Source organism: Cydia strobilella, chromosome 9, assembly GCF_947568885.1.
Source record: "Cydia strobilella chromosome 9, ilCydStro3.1, whole genome shotgun sequence".
NCBI classification, from domain to species: domain Eukaryota; kingdom Metazoa; phylum Arthropoda; class Insecta; order Lepidoptera; family Tortricidae; genus Cydia; species Cydia strobilella.
This window is the reverse complement of record NC_086049.1, coordinates 18,949,467-18,972,569: the sequence shown is the minus strand read 5'-3', so window position 1 is coordinate 18,972,569 and position 23,103 is coordinate 18,949,467. Positions and strand designations below refer to the sequence as shown.

Here is a 23,103-nt window from a genome sequence, read left to right as displayed (position 1 = left end):
ATTATTTTTTATCCAATCTACTTTTTGTCGATTCCCCATACAAACTTTCACCCCGCCTTTCAACCCCCTTGAAGGATGACTTCTGGGATAAAAACTACCCTGTCTTTCCCCGGGTCTCAAACTATCTCTATACTAAATTTCAACTAAATTGGTTCAGCAGTTTAAGCGTGAAGAGGTAACAGACAGACAGACAGATAGTTTACTACTATCTTTTGCCCGCGACTTCATCTGCGTGGACTTAGTAACCGCAGCTAGAGTAAGAATAGCGCCTGGAGAAAATCTCATAGCAATCTAAATTTGAGCCTATTATGCACACAAATCAGCAGGCACTTCGTTAATTATCTCAATTCCACCCCGCGTTTTACTTTCTTAAGGGATGATTTTCGGGATAAAAACTATCCTATGTCCTTCTCAGGGACTCAACCTATCTCTATGCCAAATTTCATCTAAATCGGTTCAGCGGTTTAAGCGTGAAGAGGGAACACACAGACAGACAGACAGACAGACAGACAGACTTTCGCATTTATAATATTATAGTATGGATATTATAATATTCGTTTTTAATTTTTTTCTGTTTTTAGTAAAGTAAGAATTAAACTAAAGTGAAGGAGCTTAAAGCTAAAATAAAACATACATTTATACAGATATTCTGGTATCAAAATGAAGTCCTACCTCTGATGCCACTCCCCCGCGTATGACCCGTCTTAGTCACAGGTGTCACGTTGTCACACTCATATTGAATCATCTCTTTGTTGAAGCAGGTACAAATTACATACAAGGCTCAGAATTTATTCAACAGCTATAGTAGCGGAGCGGAGCTTTCCAATAGATGCATAAGTTCCATGTTAGCGTAATCGGTACACCCTTTTCTCGCGCACTGCGCTTTGAAAATGAAAAAGGCCAGAATTCAAAGCCGGATTAACTTTCCATCACCTTAATATTGTCTTCGGTTACCGCGATAGTTACTCATAAAATAAAACTGACCACGAACGCTGTAAAGGGTTCGAAACGTCGGGATGTATTATAAATTCAATATACGCGATATAATCCGTTTTCATAGTTTTATTTCATTTCCATCACCTTTTTTTGAAGTTAGTTAAAAACATTTGTTAACCCTAGTACCTTGCCGTAAAATAACCCAAGTCACCGCACAGAAAATAAGCTGTAACTAATAAGTTTCTGCCAAAAATTCTATTTTTCAAAACATACTTCTGACTTACTTCATGCCCCCAAAGAATTTACTCAACAAAACAAATCACACATCCCTAGGGCATTGAGTAGAAAAACACCGAAGAGTTCCATTATCCATCTTCTACTCGAGAATACTCAGATTATTGTATTCTGTATTAATTATACTTGGAATGTTTAGAAATAAAAAAGCGCTGGTGGCCTGGCCTAGCGGTAAGAGTCGTGGGTTTAAACCCCGGCTCGTCCCAATGACTTTTTCGGAACTTATGTACGAAATATCATTTGATATTTACCAGTCCCTTTTCGGTGAAGGAAAACATCGAAAACACCGGACTCATCCTAACAAGGCCTAGTTCCCCTCTGGGTTGGAAGGTCAGATGGCAGTCGCTTTCGTAAAAACTAGTGCCTACATCAATTCTTAGGATTAGTTGTCAAGCGGACCCCAGGCTCCCATGAGCCGTGGCAAAATGCCGGGATAACGCGAGGAAGATGATGACTTGGAATGTTTAAAAATCGATACGGCTAATAGATTAAAATTGACTTGCAAGATAGTATAGCATTTTTAGTTTGTACCTAAGTTTACAAGTGAAGTTGAATAATAAGTGTGTTAACGCATTCACTGCCAGTGCGAGCTACGCGCTACGCGTTTAGTAGATAACGTATTTCTCACTCTCACTGAGCGTAAGCACAGATTATATAATACTATACTGCTGTAAACAGTGTAAACTTAGGTCACTTGTAAATTACAAGTGAATTTAAAAAATAAAAGTGTGTTAACGCATTCACTGCCAGTGCGAGCTACGCGCTACGCGTTTAGTAGATAACGTATTTCTCACTCTCACTGAGCGTAAGCACAGATTATATAATACTATACTGCTGTAAACAGTGTAAACTTAGGTCACTTGTAAATTACAAGTGAATTTAAAAAATAAAAGTGTGTTAACGCATTCACTGCCAGTGCAAGTTACGCGCTACGCGTTTAGTCGATAACGTATTTCTCACTCTCTCTGAGTGTAAGTGAGTGAGATTGCTGTCCGGTCAATTCGAACGTGATAATTACTAGATACGAGAACAATACGAGATCTAATAGGTACGTTATATAGTTTACTTCTCAACTAGTTATCTTTTGCACTTTTGCAGTTCGATTCGAGAAACTAATTGTCATTTCACGCTACAATTATTGTGACGTTTTGGGATATCCATTAGATATTCATTGGATGTCTAAGTAACATCTTAAGCAAATCTTAAAGAGATCATTCAAGAGGACATTCGGAATCGCGGAAATGTCAAATTTGACATGACTTTCTTAAATATCTCGTTATTGTTTCTGTTTCATATCTAGTGGATATCTAGTTGATATCTAGATAATTGTTCGCAGATATCATGTTTATGAATTTTAACTTTTTGTGTTTAAAAAAAAAGTAATCGATGAGTTCCACCAAAAATTAAATAGCACATAATTTTAAGCTGCTTTTAAGACCTTTCATGTTCGTGTTTTTTTTTCTATCAAGCGAAAATCGATAAATCAGGTTTCAAACTCAATAAAGCTAGAGAAAGACCTCAAAATTGCTTTAAAAATTATTGGCAACCGTATTGTGATCTAAAAAGTGCTACGATTTTTCAAACTCTGCTAGCTGAACGTTAAACAAAAAGCCTAGCGGGTCGCTAGCAGTGAATGTGTTAAAAAACAGTCCTTGATAAACACATGCAAACTAGAAACATCCCATCATACCACAAAACTCCAACACTTGCTTTACTAACAGCCTTTAAAATTTATCATGCCCCGCGACATCAACTCAAAGGTTAGGGTTGCTGCTTCAACTTTTTCCGCCCGCGGCCAACAGGGCCAAAGTTCGTTCCAACGCCCTCAGGTGGTAGCCTTATTTTAATATTATGATACGATAGCGATGTTATATTATGTTAGGCTTCAGGCTATTTATTTTTATGATATAGTTAATAAAGGGTTGTTTTTTTTTTCGTTCAGCGTTCAGTACGCAATACGCGGTCGTCGTGACCGCTGCTCGCACTATTAGTGCTTGAGAAAGGAGACCTAGCTCTCCGAAACATGTCGCGCGATTGACTTATACAAGTGAGTCTAAACCGTGAAAGATACGATAACATATGTATTAGATTATTTTAAATCGGGTCACTCTTTTTTTTTATTATAAACTGATCGGCGATTGGCCCTAGTCACACCTGATGGAAAGTGAAAACAGGGCCTAAGATGGAGCTCACCGGTTCAGTAACAGCCTATTCACTCTTGTTTTAAAGAGACCGAGGTCATATTGATCAGGGAATACAGATGGCGGGAGCGCATTCCATTCCTTAGCCGTCCGTACCAAAAAGGAGGAGGCAAAACGTATTATCGAAACAATATGTCGAGCTATTCGACTTAATAATACGTGAGTGACCCGATTTAAAATAATCTAATATGTTTGAGTCTCAACTGCACGACCTTATTCCTCCGTCCCATTTTTACCATCGGACCACACAACAAACGGCACTCCGGCATCGCTTCATGGTAGGAATTCCAAAAATACGCACGAAGCGTTTTGCTTCCACATTTCTTATGCGAACTGCCAAGGAGTGGAACGCCCTGCCCGAGTCTGTGTTTCCGCATGAGTACAATTTGGAGCTCTTCAAGGCAAGAGTTAATAGGTATCTCATAGGTAAGCGTGCTCCACCGTAGACCACATCATCACTTACCATCAGGTGGGATCGTGGTCAAACGCCTGCCCATTCATCATTAAAAAAAAAAAGTCACGGGAGTTTTATACGATAACATATGGTATAGTAGATAACAATACAAATTTAGTGTGAATTACCTATGGGCGTGTATCGTTCCTACAACGTTTTACAGTAGCCCTTTAAATTTGCTAACTACCGCTATAAATTGAGGGGTAGGGGGTAGTAATTGATATTCAGAAACTCGGTTCAACACTAACTGCTTTATTGAAGACATACTTTTTGACGACCGGTCTAGCCTAGTGGGTAGTGACCCTGCCTGTGAAGCCGATGGTCCTGGGTTCGAATCCCGGTAAGGGCATTTATTTGTGTGATGAGCACAGATATTTGCTCCTGAGTCATGGGTGTTTTCTATGTATTTAAGTATTTATATATTATATATATCGTTGTCTGAGTACCCATAACACAAGCCTCCTTGGGCTTACCGTGGGACTTAGTCAATCTGTGTAAGAATGTCCTATAATATTTATTTATTTATACTTACCGGGTTTATATAGTAGTCATTGGCATTTAGCTGACATTTAACAAATGCATAAATAATTATTATTTAAGTCCTTCAATTTGCTCGTAACCTTTTCATACATTGAAACTCTACGTCATGCCTACACTACATCGCACCAGCGGTAAAGTAGCACCATAAAATATGTACTGTAAATGTATTTTCCCCTCACTAGCTCGGAAAGCCGTCTTTTATCCTTTAAAACAAGCGGGGAAAAACGCGTTTTATCCACTAGTGGGGAAAGTAATTTGACCTTGGATGGAGCGTGTTTAAGTAGCTTGACAGATAACAAAACGTAAAACGCTCATAATAATGGTTCGTTCGATATTAATTATCATTAAATAAATGGTTTGAGAATCTAATAAAAAATACCAGATTTAGCTTTATTTAATGATTTTAAGTCATAAACCTTATCCATAATAAACGTTTGTTTTTTAATAATTATGTTAAATATAATTCTGAACGCACAAGTTAAGTCGATGCAATTTCAAAACGCATCAGTGACATTTCATACGTCAGAAATGTCAACATTGTCAACAAAAATTTTACTTAAAAACTTCTTACGTAAAAGTACAGAATTTCCAGAGTTATTTGTTATAATATCGTAAAAAAATGAGTGATTCCAGTTGATGAAGATGATCTAACGCCTGTGGATGTTGCACTTTCCTCGCTAAAGTGTGGGGAAAATGTATTTTCACCTTAGCAGCTCAAATAAGGGTACTTCGCTGCCTAAAAACTTCTGAGAAAAATTCGATCTTGCACTTCGTGATACAAAATTACATTAAAGTGACATTTAGGTACATTGAAATGGCGTATCAACGTGCGATACTAATACAAATTCGAAATACTTGGATTTCATTCACTCTGTAAGCCCTGGTATGAACTATATAATTATAATTATAGTTTAATAGCCTTGCTTTCCTTTGTGACAAAGAACACGCGTGTAACAATAGCCTGTTAATCTACGTAATGTGGAAAGTGATCTCGGCTGCGATCTCGCGATATGCCCATATATCATTCTGAGTGGCCCGTCCCGAGGGTTTGGTGTACGAGCATATGTCTGTGAATGTGTGTTGCGTTATATATAATAATATTATGTGTAAATAATTACTAGTTACAAGTGGCAATTATAAATATAGTTTGAAGTCTACTTATTCTTTATTCTGATACAACAGACTATAAAATTTTGGAATAAAAGCGATATGGTAAAATAGAAATTTTGTACTGCAGCTCGCAGGAAATAGGTAATTTAATTCAAGCTTGACAATGAAATCGACTTGGGGGTCCCTTTGTTTGACATAATCATTGAAAGTCATAATGTAATGATTGTCATATTATCATTAGTCATAATTCTGAAACCGATAACTTTCAGGATTTTCCTCGGGTTATCCTATAGATAGGTTAGGTTAGGTTCGTTTTATGGCAATCCTGAAAAGTTACGCGTTTCTGAGAAAAACCAAATTATGACTAATGATAATATGACAATCATTACATTATGGCTTTCAATAATTATGTCAAACAATAGAGACCCAATCGAATTATTTGACAGTTGAAAAGTGTAATTACACACACACACACACACACACACACACACACACACACACACACACACACACACACACACGCGCACAGGTATGAATATGTCAAGGTATGAATATGGCCATATATGGCCGACCATTTTAGACAGGTCATTCCGTTGCCAGGCGTCAGCGCGTCAACATCTGTGAATGCCTCGTGGAGACGCGAAACACGTGTCGAGTACTCGTATTGTTCTTTTGGTGGTGGTTAGTTATATTAATTTTATTTGCGTATTTATTTTTACGGTGAGAGGGTGGGAACATTTTTTTTTTTTTTTTTTTTTTTTTTTTTTTTTTTTTCCTATATAGGTTTTAATTTAATTTATAAAGAAAATCTTAAAAAATAATAATATTTAGTTACATTACACATTAATTGTATGTAAAAATACGCACTGATTGATTAGCACGTTATCTTTTCGCGGATTAGCAAAGTAGTATTTTGGTATTAATGTTGAATGTGGTACTGGTACCATTTAGAATTTATTTTTACCATTATGGGATGAAAATTGGATTGAAAGTTTTCGCGACTATTATGCGGACAATTCTTTTTTCAAAACTTTGTTCTTTTTTATGTGTAGAACGTTTACCAATATTCTTCTCTGACAAAGAATAATATACACTAGTTATCCCATATGAACTTATTTCGATATTTTACTACTGTAATGTAATAAAGTTGTACCAATTAACTAGTCTATTAGATTCTCGCTACATTAAACTTGACGTTACGAGTCGACTAGTGGACATAAAAAATCATCGCTCCATAAATTTTTCCTCCTGTACGAATAGGGACGGGAATAATGTAGTTCGTGCCGATTCGAGACTAACTCATCTTGACGAGTGGGTCAAAATCACCAGAAGAATTATCACGAGTAGATCTTTACCATCATCATCGGCCTATCGGTATATCTTTACCGTCGATATAGATATTGTATACTTATATCTAACGCAGAAGTGTATTTTTGTTTGGGAGTTTCCAAAACGTTCCGCTTGGCACGCTATTCAAAATCCCATACAAAAATAGATATAACGCAAACGCGAACACTCGTCACGCTATCGAATTAAATTTACACTAGGGGTCCTGAAATATGTTACAAAAACTGGCACTTGAATTAAACTGTCAGGCCAATTCAGGGGAATAGTTTTTAGTTATTTCTTTTAAGATTAGTTTCATTTATTTTTATTTTTAGTTTTTAAGTTTTATAAGTTAGTTATTTCAGACCTAGATATACCTTATGTCATTTAAGTATTTTTATTAAGTTCAATATAGTATAAAATTGACATTTGATTATTCAAACGTATACTGACATCAGAATGATTGAATCAAGTTAGTTATCGTCCATTTCGCTACGTCCGTACGTGTATTGGCGCAGGCGAGACGCCCGATAACTAAATAACAATAACACAACATTTATTGTTATTTAGTTATCGGGCGTAATTTAGTGATATATCAATAAATTTTCACCCCCTACATACTAGCCTCAATCTAGTTTACCAACCGCTCCCAGCTTGATATATTACCCGTTTTAACTTCTAAAACATTAGAGAAGTTCCAAGATAGATAGACCCCACTTGATCAAATTATTCTCGTCTTGGCTTCGCTTCAACTGGACCGCGAAGCAAATTCTTTTTGGTGCCATTATTCGGTTCAACGATGTGGTTATCTCCGTTGGTAATGAACACAGACATAATGTATGTATCTGTAAGTGGATCACGCAAGTGCGCTGTCGCGTGCCAACTGCCGTTATCAAAAATAGTTACCAGATTTGTGGTTCGAATTCAATATGGCTCACATCATTTCCCGTTCGTGGTCCACATTCCATTCGTTCGGACGAAACGTTTTGCCTCCTCCTTTTTGGTACGGACGGCTAAGGAATGGAATGCGCTCCCGCCATCTGTAGGTATTCCCTGATCAATATGACCTCGGTCTCTTTAAAACAAGAGTGAATAGGCTGTTACTGAACCGGTGAGCTCCATCTTAGGCCCTGTCTTCACTTTCCATCAGGTGTGACTAGGGCCAATCGCCAATCAGTTTATAATAAATAAATAAAAAATTACCTACACGTTTCTTATTTTAGGCACAAGCGATTTTTAATTTGTTGTCGAATTTTATGAATATAAAATTTGGTAAGGTAAGATGGGGTAAGACTAACATAGTTTATTTTTCCCGGGGCAAGACTAACAGTACCGTAAAACCTCCCAACTATAGCCGAGGTAGCAAAGTGACGTCAGCGACGTCATAGTGACGTAATTATGGCGTCATAATGACGTCGCTGACGTCATAATGACGTATAAATGCTGTTAGGGAGTCCAGAAGATCCCAACTATGGTCCAAATTTGACTATAATATCTTCGTTCCGGTGTGACTTTTATTTAATTACTTAAGTTGTGAGGCAAAATAGGTTTACAATGATAATTCCATAGAACTTGTATCAACTTATATAGATAGAGTGCCCTATTCTGTGCAATATTAAGCGCAATTTCACCGTAGGTATGTGCTAAAAAAACTTCTTGTGAACTACGAAAACGTTTGGTATTCTCGCAACACAACGGTAAATTACCTATACATTATTACAATTTTTTCGGGACAATTTCGAAATTATTCCGCTTAGAATGAGAATCTATCTTCAAACGAGACAAGTTATGTCAACATCTAACTGTATCTGAGAGCAAAGATAGATATAACTCCGTAATAGATAGATACAGTCTAAGGAAAAAACGTGCCTCGAAAATCAAGAAAATTTGATTCTCGTTCAGAGGGCGCTACTAGTTTTGGCCTACAGTCGTATAGATGGCGTTGACGGTTTCGTTTGTTATTTAACAATTTTAACGCATATCAGTGAAAGAACATGGGTCAAAATCATAAAAATAATTAATGCAAATAAAAAAAATCATTTATCTATATTTAAATACATTCTATCGTATTTTTATAAATCTTCATTTTTAGTTTTAAAGTGTGTCGACAGATGGCAGTGAATTTACTGGGGTTACAAAATTTACTATGACAGTACCGCTCTAGTATAAGTTACTCTATGCTGAGAGTAAGACAGAGAGTATAGTTTACACGGTTTCTGCTTTGGTTGAACGAATAAACACACAACACACACACGTCTGGTGTGCATTGTTATGTGCCTTTTACTGCCTCCTAGTTTAGTCTGTATACATATGTGTTATTTCCTATAAAGAGGGACCTTATTGTCAATGGCGCTTACGCCATTATAAACGATGCACCGATATAAATACAATGCCGCGCGACGCTGTGCGGCGTAAGCGCCATCGACAATAAGGTCCCTTTTCATAGAAAATGCCCCATATTCATATTCTTTATTTGTATTAATCATATCATATTGTATATAGTGACCGTGCCTTATGGTGGTTCACGTTTGTATGGGAAAAATTCATTCTAGCTAGAAGAAGCGGCACCCCCTTATTTTGTTACATTTATTATCTTGATAAAATACGCCAAGTAACTACATAACAAGGGGATGCTCACAACTTTGGAAATGTTCAACATTGTATGAAATGAAATTACTTTTTTTTTATTTTAATTAAGTAGTTGTTTTCACATTATTTAAAAATGTTATTTATTAGCGAAAAAGTAAAAAAAAAAAATTTATTAATTTTTTTATAATTATTTTAGATGAAAAAAAAAAAAAAATAGAAACAACATGTTTATCCACTTCAAAACTTATAAATTACATGTAAAAATAGTGTGAACACAGATACTTTAATAAAAATCTAAAAAAAAAACTTATTTTTTTGGATTCCATACAACATAAAAAAAATCTAAGTGGTTGAGCACCCCCTTCTAGTTAAGATAAAGTTACAAAACTTGGTGGAATTTATCCGCATAATAAATGTAACAAAATCCCCCTTATTTTGCCTCGTTGGAAAAAAAAGTTTTTTTAACCCCGCTCTGCCCTTAGTGAGAGATCTTAGGTCCACCACCTTGCATTTTTGAGACAAAGCAAACCGTTTGGAACAGTTGTTTCTGGGGGTGATCTGAGCTGATTTAGTCCGGTTGCCACGAGGTCCCCCCCAGCAGGTGGGCAGGGGAGGGGGGGGGGGGGAAAGTGGCTCCGGCGCGCCTCACTCTAAGCTTTATATCTGCATACATCTAGCAAATATATCAAGTTTGGTGTCTTTTTCGTATAATTCGAGGATGAAGAATTCATTTCTGTGACTAAATTTTCACTCACATGTACAAAAAATACGAGAAATTCAAAAATCAAAAATTTTCTTTACACTTTTTTTTCGAAAATCCTCTACAAAATAAAAACTATGGCGATTTGCTCTAGAAAATAAATACCTGTGAATAGCCCAGTTATCCTTCTATATTAAATAGTAAACTTGTCAAACATTTTTCTTTTATAACTCTGTTAAAAAAAATGTTTTGTGTCGCGCGGCGTACCCGCGTTGTAAGAGCGGTATGCAGCTTTTAGGATTTTTAAGTATGTTTAGATAATTTCTGATGAGTTGTTATTCTTCTGTTCGTAGATTACATTTATAAATTACTTCTGGACGTGATATATATACAAATATATAAATAAAGACTTTGGGAAAACTTTACTATTAACTAGCTTTTGCCCGCGACTTCGTCTGCGTGGAGTTAGTAATTTGGGTAGCTTATTTTTTATCCAATATGCTTTTTATCGATTTCCCATACAAACTTCCACCTCCCCTTGCACCCCCTTAAAGGATAATTTCTGATAATATAAACCTTCCTCTTGATTCACTATCTATTAAAAAAACCGGCCTAGTGCGAGTCTTATTTGCGCACGAAGGGTTCCGTACCATTACGCAAAAAACGGCAAAAAAAATGACGTTTGTTGTATCATATCGGAGCCCTCCTTCAATACTTATTTTATTCTGATTTTAGTATTTGTTGTTATAGCGGCAACAGAAATACATCATCTGTGAAAATTTCAACTGTCTAGCTGTCACGGTTCATGAAATACAGCCTGGTGAAAGACGGACAGACAGACAGACAGCGAAGTCTTAGTAAGGTCCCTCTTTACACTTTGGGTACGGAACCCTAAAAACCGCATCAAAATCCGTTGCGTAGTTTTAAAGATCTAACCATACATAGGGACAGACATCCATCCAGAGAGAAGGAAGCAACTTTGTTTTATACTATGTAGATCATCACTACATATCTCAATTATCGCAGAGAATCTAAAACCCTTTTATCGTATTTTCTGTAGCCCGCAGACATTGCGAAGCGACTATTGCGGGTTCTGTTCTGTCTGTCCGTCTGTCAAAACTTGCTCGACTTGCTAACGTTATATACCTAGCTGAGATTAGTTTCCAAGCGTACTTATACTTTGATCTCTCGCTTCTGTGAAGAGAAGGTTTCTGATCTTCTACGGAACAACTTGGAAATTAGCTTTTTTGCTTGCGGCAAGTAAGTAGAAATTGTAGAAAATGACGGTTTTTCGTTGACATACGAGAGTGCGAACTCAGTGTTAAATGTGAATATAATTAAATAAATAAATATTATAGAATATTTCTTACACAGTAAGCCTAAGTCCCACGGTAAGCCCAAGGAGGCTTGTTATGGGTGCTCAGACAATGATATATATAATATAATAATAGAAAACACCCATGACTCAGGAACAAATATCTGTGCTCATCACACAAATAAATGCCCTCACCGGGATTCGAGCCCAGGACCATCGGCTTCACAGGCAGGGTCACTACCTACTAGGCCAGACCGGTCGTCAGAATAGAATAGAAATAATTTATTCGTTAGCACACACAAATAGAAAATTATACAAAACAGAGAAACATAAAAAAGAAAAAGTGCTACGAAATGGTCTCACCTCAGCATGTTGCTGGCGACTTCCAGCGCTGATCATCCGGTGAGACCATCCGGTGAAACAATCACGACAGGTAACAAGAAAAACAACAAAATTAATATATAACATATAAAAGACAAATGTGTAAGAAGGTAATTACATTCACATTAGATTATTAAGCGAATTTTTTTATTTTATACAGGTTTTATAACGTTATATTTGGATAAATTTGGCACGTTTGAAGAGCGTCCTCATTCTAGGCATAAATACGAAATTAGAACTCGTCTCGAAAAAAAAAACCTACAAAAACGTACCATTCGTTTTCGTAACTCCGAGAAAGATTTTTTTAGGATTTGCGGTGAAATTACGCTTATATTGTACAAACAGAATAGAGAATTCTGTCTATCTCTGCCACGAAATGCTGGAACAATATACCGCCTCCTCTTAGGAACTCATTGTCAAAAAATACATTTTAAGTGTACAGAAAAACCATAGTTAGAAGTCTGTGCTAGTTCTTTTTGTGTACCTATGTGTTTCTTTCTTCTTTGTGGAACTAATTTTATGAAGAAAATATTCCAACATGTTACAAAGTAGGCTGAGGCCCTTTTAAGTATTTCTGCTGTAGGTATAGGTATATATATAATGTTTAGACTTTACCTTTCAGAGCGAGGCGAAAACGTGTTTCACGGAATTCGGAGCGTAATGAGTTTTTATGTTGGTTTTAGATTCTACGCCAAAACTTCGAGCAGTTTTATTTCAGTTTACAAGAAACCTGTTTGTCGAAAATGATTGCTTGTAACAGATTTTGAAACCAAGTTTTTATTTTAAAAAAGTTTAGCAGTTTCGAAAACTTTAGCGCATTTTCTTTAATAAATAAAGTAATGTTATTTATGGACCAATTTTTTTTTTATTTCGTCTAAGCTAATAGAAACGTACCTATCACTCAAGTTTTAGGAAACATCATAGAATAACAATGTCCCACTTTCAGAGCATGAGAAATGTAAATAAAATTTCTGCAGAACACATTCCTAGAGTAATCTGATAAGCTACAGGAAAACATTTTATAAGACACCTTAAGCGCGATGTTTGAAGTAGCTCTTACATAAACTTGAATGCAAGTCTTGCTTTTTACCGAGTTTTCACATTTTTCCTTTACTTTATATTTTGACTCCTTATTTCTTAAATTCGAGAATTTCCTTGCGACAAAGGCATTAAGGAAGCTGTTACTTTATAACATTTAAAACTTTCGCGTTTTGAACACATATTAAATCACATTTAAAATCGGGTCTATCGCGAATTTATTTTGTTACCTTTATTTACCGACGTTTCGACACAGGTTTCACTGGTCGTGGTCGCGGCTAACTGATGTCCCAGCAAAATAAAAAGGTGATGTCTACCCCAAATTTTAAATACACCTTTTTGGGTAGTCACACAAATCTCTGTTTTGACATTTTGCTGAGACATCAGTTAGCCGTGGCCACGACCAGTGAAACCTGTGTCGAAACGTCGGTAAATAAAGGTAACAAAATAAATTCGCGATAGACCCGATTTTAAATGTGATTTAATGAGCTGTTACTTTGTTACAAATATTAAAAATGGAATTAGTTTAATACAGTTTGCATCAATAGTGCATGAAACAACGCACCAAAAAATATAGGAAGTACTACTCGTATCAGTATCAACCCAGCTTTAAATTACCCACAATTTTATCACATATTTTCTCGCCCCCGACACCTTTGTCGCGTCGACACGATCAAAGCAATTATCGGCGTAACGATATTTCTCTTCGCGTAATTGTATTTACCTACGAGTTTTAATCCGTAACCGGAATGGGGAAGGAAATTCGTGTTCGCAATTTGAATTTTATGTGTAGTCATTTTTCTTTTTACTGCATGTGTACAACTGTAATGGCTCTTTTACACGATGGACCATTATACTGGCCCACTAAGATCGGCCAGCGTGTAGAGAGGGTAGTGGTGTCGGATGGTGGCATCTACACGTGCGGAGCTTCAACCATCGCATGGCCATCTCGCTGGTCCAGCGCTGGGCCATCGCGTAGATGAGCCGTAAATCATTTGGGCCATTTTTTGTCATATGTTGATAAAAATTGGTAGTTTGGAAGAGCTCTTCATTCTGGTCGGAATAAACACAATAAGTATCCCAATTTGGGACACAAAATGTATTTAAATCTCCGTTAAGTTCCTTACGAAAACTCCATAGCTTCTCGTTGCGCTCGTTAAACAGGATACTATCTATCTACCAAATTTTATTAAAATCTGAGAAAAACTGCATTGTCAAAGGAAAAAATTGGATACAGGTAATCAATCAAAAAAAACCTTCACATTTTTAACTATTTGACAATAACAGTTAAAAACTGTAATAGATGTCATATATTAAAGAAAAAGTGACGAAGCCCTCCAGTGGTGAAGGCCGGATTCGAACCGGCGTCTTTAGCTATCGCGGCTAACGCCATGAACCCCTAGGCCACCCCGCCACGGCGGTGCCCGTCCGAATTTCTCGACTATATGCCAGCTTAGTAAGACTAGGCGTCTTTGACCAGCTCTAAGGGCAAGCAGTGCGCGCTTGCACCTCCTAAACGAACTCCTTACGGATTTACGTTGTAGCGAGAGAGACTGGTGCTGCCATCTATGAACAAGTTTGGGAACAAATCAAATTATTTTATTAAATATTTTGATTTGTTTTTTAAGTAGTCACACTACTATATATAAATTAAAAACTGTAATAGATGTCATATATTAAATCGTCACTTTTTCTTTAATATATGACATCTATTACATTTTTTAATTTATATATAGTAGTGTGACTACTTAAAAAACACAAATCAAAATATTTAATATAATAATTTGATTTGTTCCCAAACTTGTTAATAACAGTTCAAAAATATAACTAAAATAGCATTGCTTATTTTTGCTCTGTATCTAACTAGATTATGTTATAAAATTCAAAATGGTGTCATCTCTATTAATTTTCCCAGTCTTCCCCAATTAAATGGTACATTTTTAACAAGTTTTCTTCAGCTGACTGACATAATTCATGTTGACAACTTTTGATCTCCAAAATGTTGAGTACCTACTTAAGCGTAGGCTTGGATTAAATTGAAACCCTCCTCAAATGTTAACAGGAAAACCTACGTAAAAAGTAAAGGAAATGATGTCAACAAAACAGTAAATACTGCGTGTAGGCGTTTTGGAGATATTATTATCAGTAAAAAGAATAATGGAATAAATAAAAATAAGCCGTGCTTATATAAGAACCATAAACTGGAAGCTCTGATCAAACGGGAGACCATTGTTAGGTTCTGCAAATCCCAGCGGCTGAGATGGGTCACCTCGAAAGAATGCCCGATTCGAGAGCTCCAAAAATTATCCAACATTATATTCAATTAGCGAACATGTACAAAAAATAAATACAAAAAAAAAATACAAAAATTTATTTCTTTACCAGGCATAAATGAAATATAGGATATAAAAGTCGGTTTCACTTACAAATAAATGACAATTTGGTTAGCAGTAGCCCTCACACTAGGCCAAGGCTGTGTCGTGAGGACTAGGAAATGTCGCGCGAGCTACTAAAAAATCTAAAAATACGTGAGTGAAACTGCTAAGTTAGTTAAGTTAATATGTCTCACGATAGTTTAAATTCGAACATACAAATTGTTTAATTAGAGTGTCGTTAACCGTTAAATTGTAAAAAAAAAAACAGTCCCTTCAGTCGGTTTCAAGAGGACTGAAGTAACAAGTGTTTTCTAGTAACATAAGACGTTTTTAAAGATTTGTTTGACACGGAAGTTCACGGCAATTGAATTAGATTCTTTTTGCCGAGTTTGTAATTGGAACGGTCGTCGTAATGTGAGTTGCTGATTGTTTTAAAGAAATGCGCCTTTTATTTGCCACTTGTGCTGGCAGGATTTAGAAAAAAAGAAAATGTTTTTAGCGTTTTTCTTGCGACTTTAAACCTACCGTTTAAAGTCTCATTTTGGAAGAAGATAGTTCACTAATTTATTGCAGGGAATACCGAAATAGGGCAAGAACTCTCGTCGCTCAGACATAATTAGTCGAGAAAAAAGAGCTTTGCTTTGTCGATCTCCTGTGAGTACGTAAAACACTACAACATTCCCCGCTTTTTTCGATCTTTTCCTTTATTTTTCGAGTTTATCTTTCCATATTGTTCCTTTCTGTAGCATATACACATTAACATATATATTTGTGTGAGTAAGCAAATGTACAGTAAATTTAAGTTTCAGTACTCTAGAAACTGGACCTAAAAATGTGTCATTTGTTGTTATCTGTCATTTTGACTTACGTATTTGTAAGAAAGGGATAAAGATAATTAAATTAAATGAGGTAGTTTTATGAATAAGAAAGTTACAATATTAATGGATTATGCTACTGCTAACTTCATCATCTTCTTGTACAGTTAGGTAGCCTCGACCGATAGACGCAAAATTTTCAAATGTTTTGGAAATAATAAACCACATTTTGTATTTAGTACTGATTGTTCACTTTTAACGGGTACGGAACCCTAAAAATACTTGTGTACCCAAAGGGTAAAAACGGGACCCTATTACTAAGACTTCACTGTCCGTCTGTCTGCCTGTCCGTCTGTCACCAGGCTGTATCTCATGAACCGTGATAGCTAGACAGTTGAAATTTCCACAGATGATGCATTTCTGTTGCCGCTATAAAATAAAAACAGAATAAAATAAATATTTAAGTGGGGCTCCCATACAACAAACGCAATTTTTTGCCGTTTATTGCGTAATGGTACGGAACCCTTCGTGCGCGAGTCCGACTCGCACTTGCCCGGTTTTTTTCTGGTTGTCAATCTATTTTTAAATTGTGTTTGCAGCAATCAAATAAACGTTATATCTATCCATATCATTTTTGCCACGTTATTTTAATAAATGGACACTTACCGCTAAACAAGGTAAAGTTACTCAGCCAAACTTCTCTTGAAGAGCCATCAAAGATTAACAGTTGGAAGCAAGTTGGTCGGCGTTGATCAAATTTGAAACTACCGCCGGGTCCATTATCCGTGCTTGTTACTCAATGAGCTAACTGTATACGAGCAAAAAATTAAACTGTACGCTTTACTCCTTAAATGCCATAAGACGATAAGCATACGAAAATTAAAGAAGTGGTACTCTTTCGGCGTTTATATGGGGCATTTTCTATGAAAAGGTACCTTATTGTCGATGGCGCTTACGCCGCACAGCGTCGCGCGGCATTTTATTTATATCGGAGCATCGTTAATAATGACGTAAGCGCCATCGACAATAAGGTCCCTTTTTATAGAAAATATCACATATATGCAATGCGTATTTTGATTTACTGTAGATCATCTGATATCTATGGGCATAGGTGCTTTTGAGGGGCGCACAGATTAAGATTTTTCATTTCACATGCTCTGAAAGAGGGTCATTGTTGTTTTAAAAGGTGTGCAGAAAATGATACTTGTATGCACTAGAGCATTTTACGTTCGAAGTACGATTTTTTTAAGATAAGCAATTAAATTTGGAGTTTAAATGGATTTGTTATACAATTTCCACTCTGATATTTGACCCCCCATTCCATAAATAACGATACTTTTGCCTAAATTGTTAATTGAAAGTACCCTCACAAAATACCGTAAAAATGTATACTTAATCATGTTTAAAAAAAAATAAGAATTTTACTTTTCTTGTATTCGAAATGAACAGGAGTGTTTAATTCGGGTGAAACTCATCATTTCAGCCTCGGACTATTTGCGCTCTCACTGCGTTCGAGCGCCAAAATACCTCGGCAGGAATGAGTGCCTTTCATCCCTTGGTTAACAATCTAGTCAATCTACTATATCTCAATTCTGTTTTAGAAATATTATAATGTTTTAATCTTAAATTAATAGTAATAAATGCGAGCAAGATATACTAAAATCAATATCAAATTAAAATCTAGTCCATAAATCTGAATACGCCTCTGGCTTCGTTCTTTATATTGATAATGAGAAAAAGCACCAACATTTTAAGGCCTAATTATATAATATAGATAATTTAATGAATACACTAAATACTTAGAAAAAAGCTTTTTTCTTTGTCAAGTAGTCATTCACAATTTGCTTTTAAAGTGAAACTTTTATTCTATTGCCTAAAGTTTTTTTGTCTGAGTTTAGCAAGTCGCATTACATAATTACAGCATAGTAAAATTCTACTTTATTTCTAGTACTTAGAGTATTTGAAATAAGCTCCATTAACGGACTGAGGTTACAATAATAAATGAATAAATATTGTAGGACATTCTTACACAGATTGACTAAGTCCCACGGTAAGCCCAAGGAGGCTTGTGTTATGGGTACTCAGACAACGATATATATAATATATAAATACATAGAAAACACCCATGACTCAGGGACAAATAACTGTGCTTATCACACAAATAAATGCCCTTACCGGGATTCGAACCCAGGACCATCGGCTTCATAGGGCACTACCCACTAGGCCAGACCGGTCGTCCTTTACAATACTTAATATTTGCTTGTAATTTCATACAAAATTTTAAGGACAGTAGACCTTATGAGTTTTGTACGTCAAACTCTCTATCTGTCAAATTCTACGGTGAATGGCAAATAGTCTTATCATAATTTTATTGGAAGTTTACGAACGTTTTTATTCGTTTCGAACTATGGATGGTATAGAAAGGATCGCAATCTCTTATGGCAGAATTGTTGTAAAAGTGACCGCGTTAAGCTTTAAATAATAGTTCCTAATCTCTCCGGTGCGCTAGTTAGGCTCTGGGACATGAGTATAACATGAACCATATAAGGCAACAAATAACCCGACCAAATTACGTAGGTTGTTTTTGGTAGTATTTCGGTGTATGGTGGCGCCGCCTAATTACTGTTTTTTGATGGACACTTTTCATACATAGAGATTTGGCTCCTTTATACAGTCTCCATGTTTCGAACGTTTTCGAACGTCACGGACGTCACGATTCCGTCAATCAAATTCTCAATGGTTAATTGGCTACTCGAAAACCCCAGTGTAACGTTACCGTGAGATCTCAACAACCTATGCGTAATCGGAGAGCTTACTTATTAGGGTGGGTCACTCGTGTATGGAGAAAAAAAAAGTATCAGATCCTTCGGTAATAGGTACAAAAAGTAACGTAATAATACAAATAAACAGTTTTTACAATTATTTTGCAATCGGAATTCATTTTCTGCCTCCGGATCCATTTCAAAGTTTTCATATAAATATTTATTTATTTATTTATTTATTAAAAAAATTACACAGCATTACAGTAGGTACTAATGAACTGCGAAATTTAGGACAGAAAGTAATACATACAAACAAGGTACAGTATACAATCTGGGACTAGGTATGACAATTTTTTTTTTTTTTACACAAATTCAAAGAAAATATTGTTACATTTTGTATGGTCTGCGGAGTATATCTATATATTGTCCCTTGATTCAAACTTTAGCTAAATAAATATGCCATTATTGTCTCCATATAGCATGGTAAAGGTTCCACCGGACCGCGTACCGGAAGACGAACTGCCGGTAGGCCTCCAACGAGGTGGAGCGACGACCTGGTGAAGGTCGCGGGAATTCGGTGGATGCGAGCGGTACAGGATCGGTCGGACTGGCGAGCCTTGGGGGAGGCCTATGTCCAGCAGTGGACGTCTATCGGCTGACATGATGATGATGATGATGATGGTAAAGGTTCAGAGCCAATGAATTAAAAAAAATACTCAAAAAGACATTTTTTACGATGTCCATACATTTTACGAATACTTCAACTCAAATCCGGAGACAGTAAAACTAAAGCTAAAAAAATGAAATTAATTACCAAATAGTACTCTTTTTTAACTAATATCCCTAATAAGTAATATAAAGAAAAGTAAAAATTACCCAATTACTTATACCGGTTTTTTTAGTCCATGACTCGCGTATGATAAGCAAGCGATAATTAATTACAGCGCCATTCCGTGTTGAGTAGGTGAACGTAGGGGGAGCCACTAACACATTCAGAGGGTCTAATGCGAAATACGAAAATCGAAATTTCGTTATCTGCATCTCTATCACTCTTGCATATTCGAACGATAGAGAAGCAGATAAGACGCGGGAACCGCTGGTGGCCTAGCGGTAAGAGCGTGCGACTTTCAATCCGGAGGTCTCGGGTTCAAACCCCGGCTCGTACGAATGAGTTCTTCGGAACTTATGTACGAAATATCATTTGATATTTACCAGTTGCTTTTCGGTGAAGGAAAACATCGTGAAGAAACCGGACTAATCTCAGTAAGGCATAGCTTCCTCTCTGGGTTTTCCAACCCAGGGTCAAATGGCAGTCGCTTTCGTAAAAGCTAGTGCCTACGTCAATTCTTGGGATTAGTTGTCAAAGCGGACCCCAGTCTTCCATGAGCCGTGGCAAAAATGCCGGGATAACGGGAAGAAGAGAGAGAGAGTGAAGCAGATAATGAATTTTTAATTTTTGCGTTTCGCGGTAGGTCCCTGACACAAACAGCCTCAATGTCATAATTTATTCGCAACAAATTTATTTGTGAAAACTGAAAAATTGTATGGCGTAGTATGTACAAGTTACTCTATGATTTAGGATGTGCGCTAGAGCTGCACTCTGGTGGCAGAACATTGCAGTAATACTCCCTATTACATTGGCGTTGGGCGAGGTTTATTAAGATAATTTTAAATAATGATATTTATTATAAAAACGCGACTTTAATACCTTAAATCGAATTATTTTCCAAAAGTCCGAAAAAATCACGCATCGTGGTTTTATAAAACCACTCAATTACTTATTTTTATCTTAAAATGTATTCCTAACTAAAACGTTTTACCTTTTTAATTTATTTATTTTTATGCATAATATTTTATTTTATTTTCAGTTATAAGATCTTTCCAATCTGAAAAAAAAATCTCACACCTTAATTCTAAATGCGTACAAATCACTATCCTATTTCCGGACCTGTCACTCATCTTACCACCAAAAATAATTTCCTTTTTAATGCATAATATTTTTAGTATAATTTCAATTGTAACATTTTTATAGGTACAACTCCAACCATCGACAAAAATCTCAAACCCTAATTCTAAACGTGAATCACTGTCCCTTTCCATCACTAATCTTACCACCAAAGAAAAATCCTTTTCTCCACTGTTAAAACCTTTTTTTTAACTCACCAACGAAAAGTCCGAACACGTTTTACCTTTTTCATTTATTTATTTTTATGCGGTATATTTTATTTTATTTTCAGTTATAAGATCTTTCCAATCTGAAAAAAAAATCTCACACCTTAATTCTAAATGCGTACAAATCACTATCCTATTTCCGGACCTGTCACTCATCTTACCACCAAAAATAATTTCCTTTTTAATGCATAATATTTTTAGTATAATTTCAATTGTAACATTTTTATAGGTACAACTCCAACCATCGACAAAAATCTCAAACCCTAATTCTAAACGTGAATCACTATCCCTTTCAACTACATCACTAATCTTACCACCAAAGAAAAATCCTTTTCTCCACTGTTAAAACCTTTTTTTTAAACTCACCAACGAAAAGTCCGAACACGAGAATCACCGTCATATTGCTCACATCACTCGCGGGCGTGCGGACCGCGCAGCCTCCGAGCCGCGACTGCGGGGGGTAGCGTAATTAGATGTCAGTGTCTATTGGACAGTACATAGAATTTTGCATTATCTGAGTAAATATGTGAATACAGCCGTGTATTTTTGATCGCCTACGTCTCATAAAAGACATCTCGGGACTCGTAAATAATAACACGCATTGAAATGAACTATTACCGCGTTGTTTCTTCTGCTAGTATTGACGCGGAGTGTACATCAATTTTAAAATTTTGCAATAGGGGATATTACTGCAATGTTCAGCCACCGGAGTGCAGCACTAGCCTTTTTAGTAAACCATAGAAAACCTTTAACAGGTTTTTGACAAGTTTTCAGAGATAATAAAATATGACATTGATGTATCAAGGCGGTTTGTTTACAGAGGACCTACCGGGAAACGCGAATCCGAAATTTCGCTATCTGCCTCTTTATCGCTCGAATATGCAAGTGACAGACGTTGGTTAACGAAATTTCGATTTTCTTGTTTCGTGGTAGACCCTCAGATTGTGATAGTGGCGCCACCTACGCAGAGTTTCGCGTAAAATTCCCTATTTGGAAAGGAGTTGCACACCCTCTTCCACTGACGAAGGACTATTCTAGAATAGAATAGAATAGAATAAAATAATTTATTTCACAAACAGTTTTACAAAACATAGCAAATATATAACCAAAACATAGCACATGTTGCAACAACTGAACGTTCTAATCGTGTCAGCAACTTTAGTAGCCAAAGTCACTCATTTTATCAAATAATTTGACAGTGAAAGCGGCCGCAGCAGTAATATTGCAGCTGCATTAATTTGCCATCCGAACGTCACCTTAAAGGATTTGCCACACTGGATACATTCTGCGGGCAGCGGTCAGGTCAGACTTCAAAGGTTGCTGTCAATGTTGTTCATACATCTATAATAACACCTGTCCGAAAATATTTCTTAAAACACAAATAATTAGAAACATAAATAATTAGAAAATAAGTTAAAATTTAGGTATTTCTATAGTTATGAAATAAAACTATGAAAACGGATTATATCGCGTATATTGAATTTATAATACATCCCGACGTTTCGAACTCTTTACAGCGTTCGTGGTCAATACAGTTTATATCGTATATATACCGTATATTTTCTAAATATATGTAATCTCAGATTTCGTTTATTTAATCTACTTATATTTTACTAGCTGTGCCCGCGGCTTCGCCTGCGTGGAACTCGGTCGGTGTCAGTAAGCGGCTAATTCACCCCTAATTTATCTCCCTCTCCCCTGTGGGCGGAACTTGAAGTAAAGTTGAGAGATGGATACGCTAGAGGACTGTAGTCCAGATAAAATATTTAACAATTAGGTACCACTATACAAATTTACACTCCAAGATCAATATGTTTTTGCCCTTATTCAAATTTTTGACGTGATACAGTACTATTTTCGTATTTTTACGTCATTGACTGTACCTATCCAAATCATGTCCATGGCAAATATCATCCAAATCGGTCCTCCAGTCAAATCAGTCTAAGCATGACGCCGGCGGCGCGCAGCGTCTGCCCCTACGACTTGTTGATGGTCATGGCGAAGCAGACGCTCACGGGAACCTGTAGGCGCTTAAAGCGGAACGGGAAGTTGCTCGTTTTATTGATTATTTGAAACTTTTTATATGTAAGCTTTC

General features: G+C 36.3%; 1 protein-coding gene across 1 annotated transcript in view; it reads right to left on the bottom strand.

Moving 5' to 3' along the window:
• Positions 1-21,474, bottom strand: part of LOC134744006 (uncharacterized) — a 51,979-nt gene extending 30,505 nt beyond the window's left edge. The window contains exon 1 of the mRNA XM_063677639.1: positions 21,375-21,474. Coding sequence (XP_063533709.1) covers positions 21,375-21,408 — 34 coding nt within the window. The 5' untranslated portion in view covers positions 21,409-21,474. The remainder of the gene's footprint in view (positions 1-21,374) is intronic.
• Positions 21,475-23,103: the final 1,629 nt, after the last annotated feature.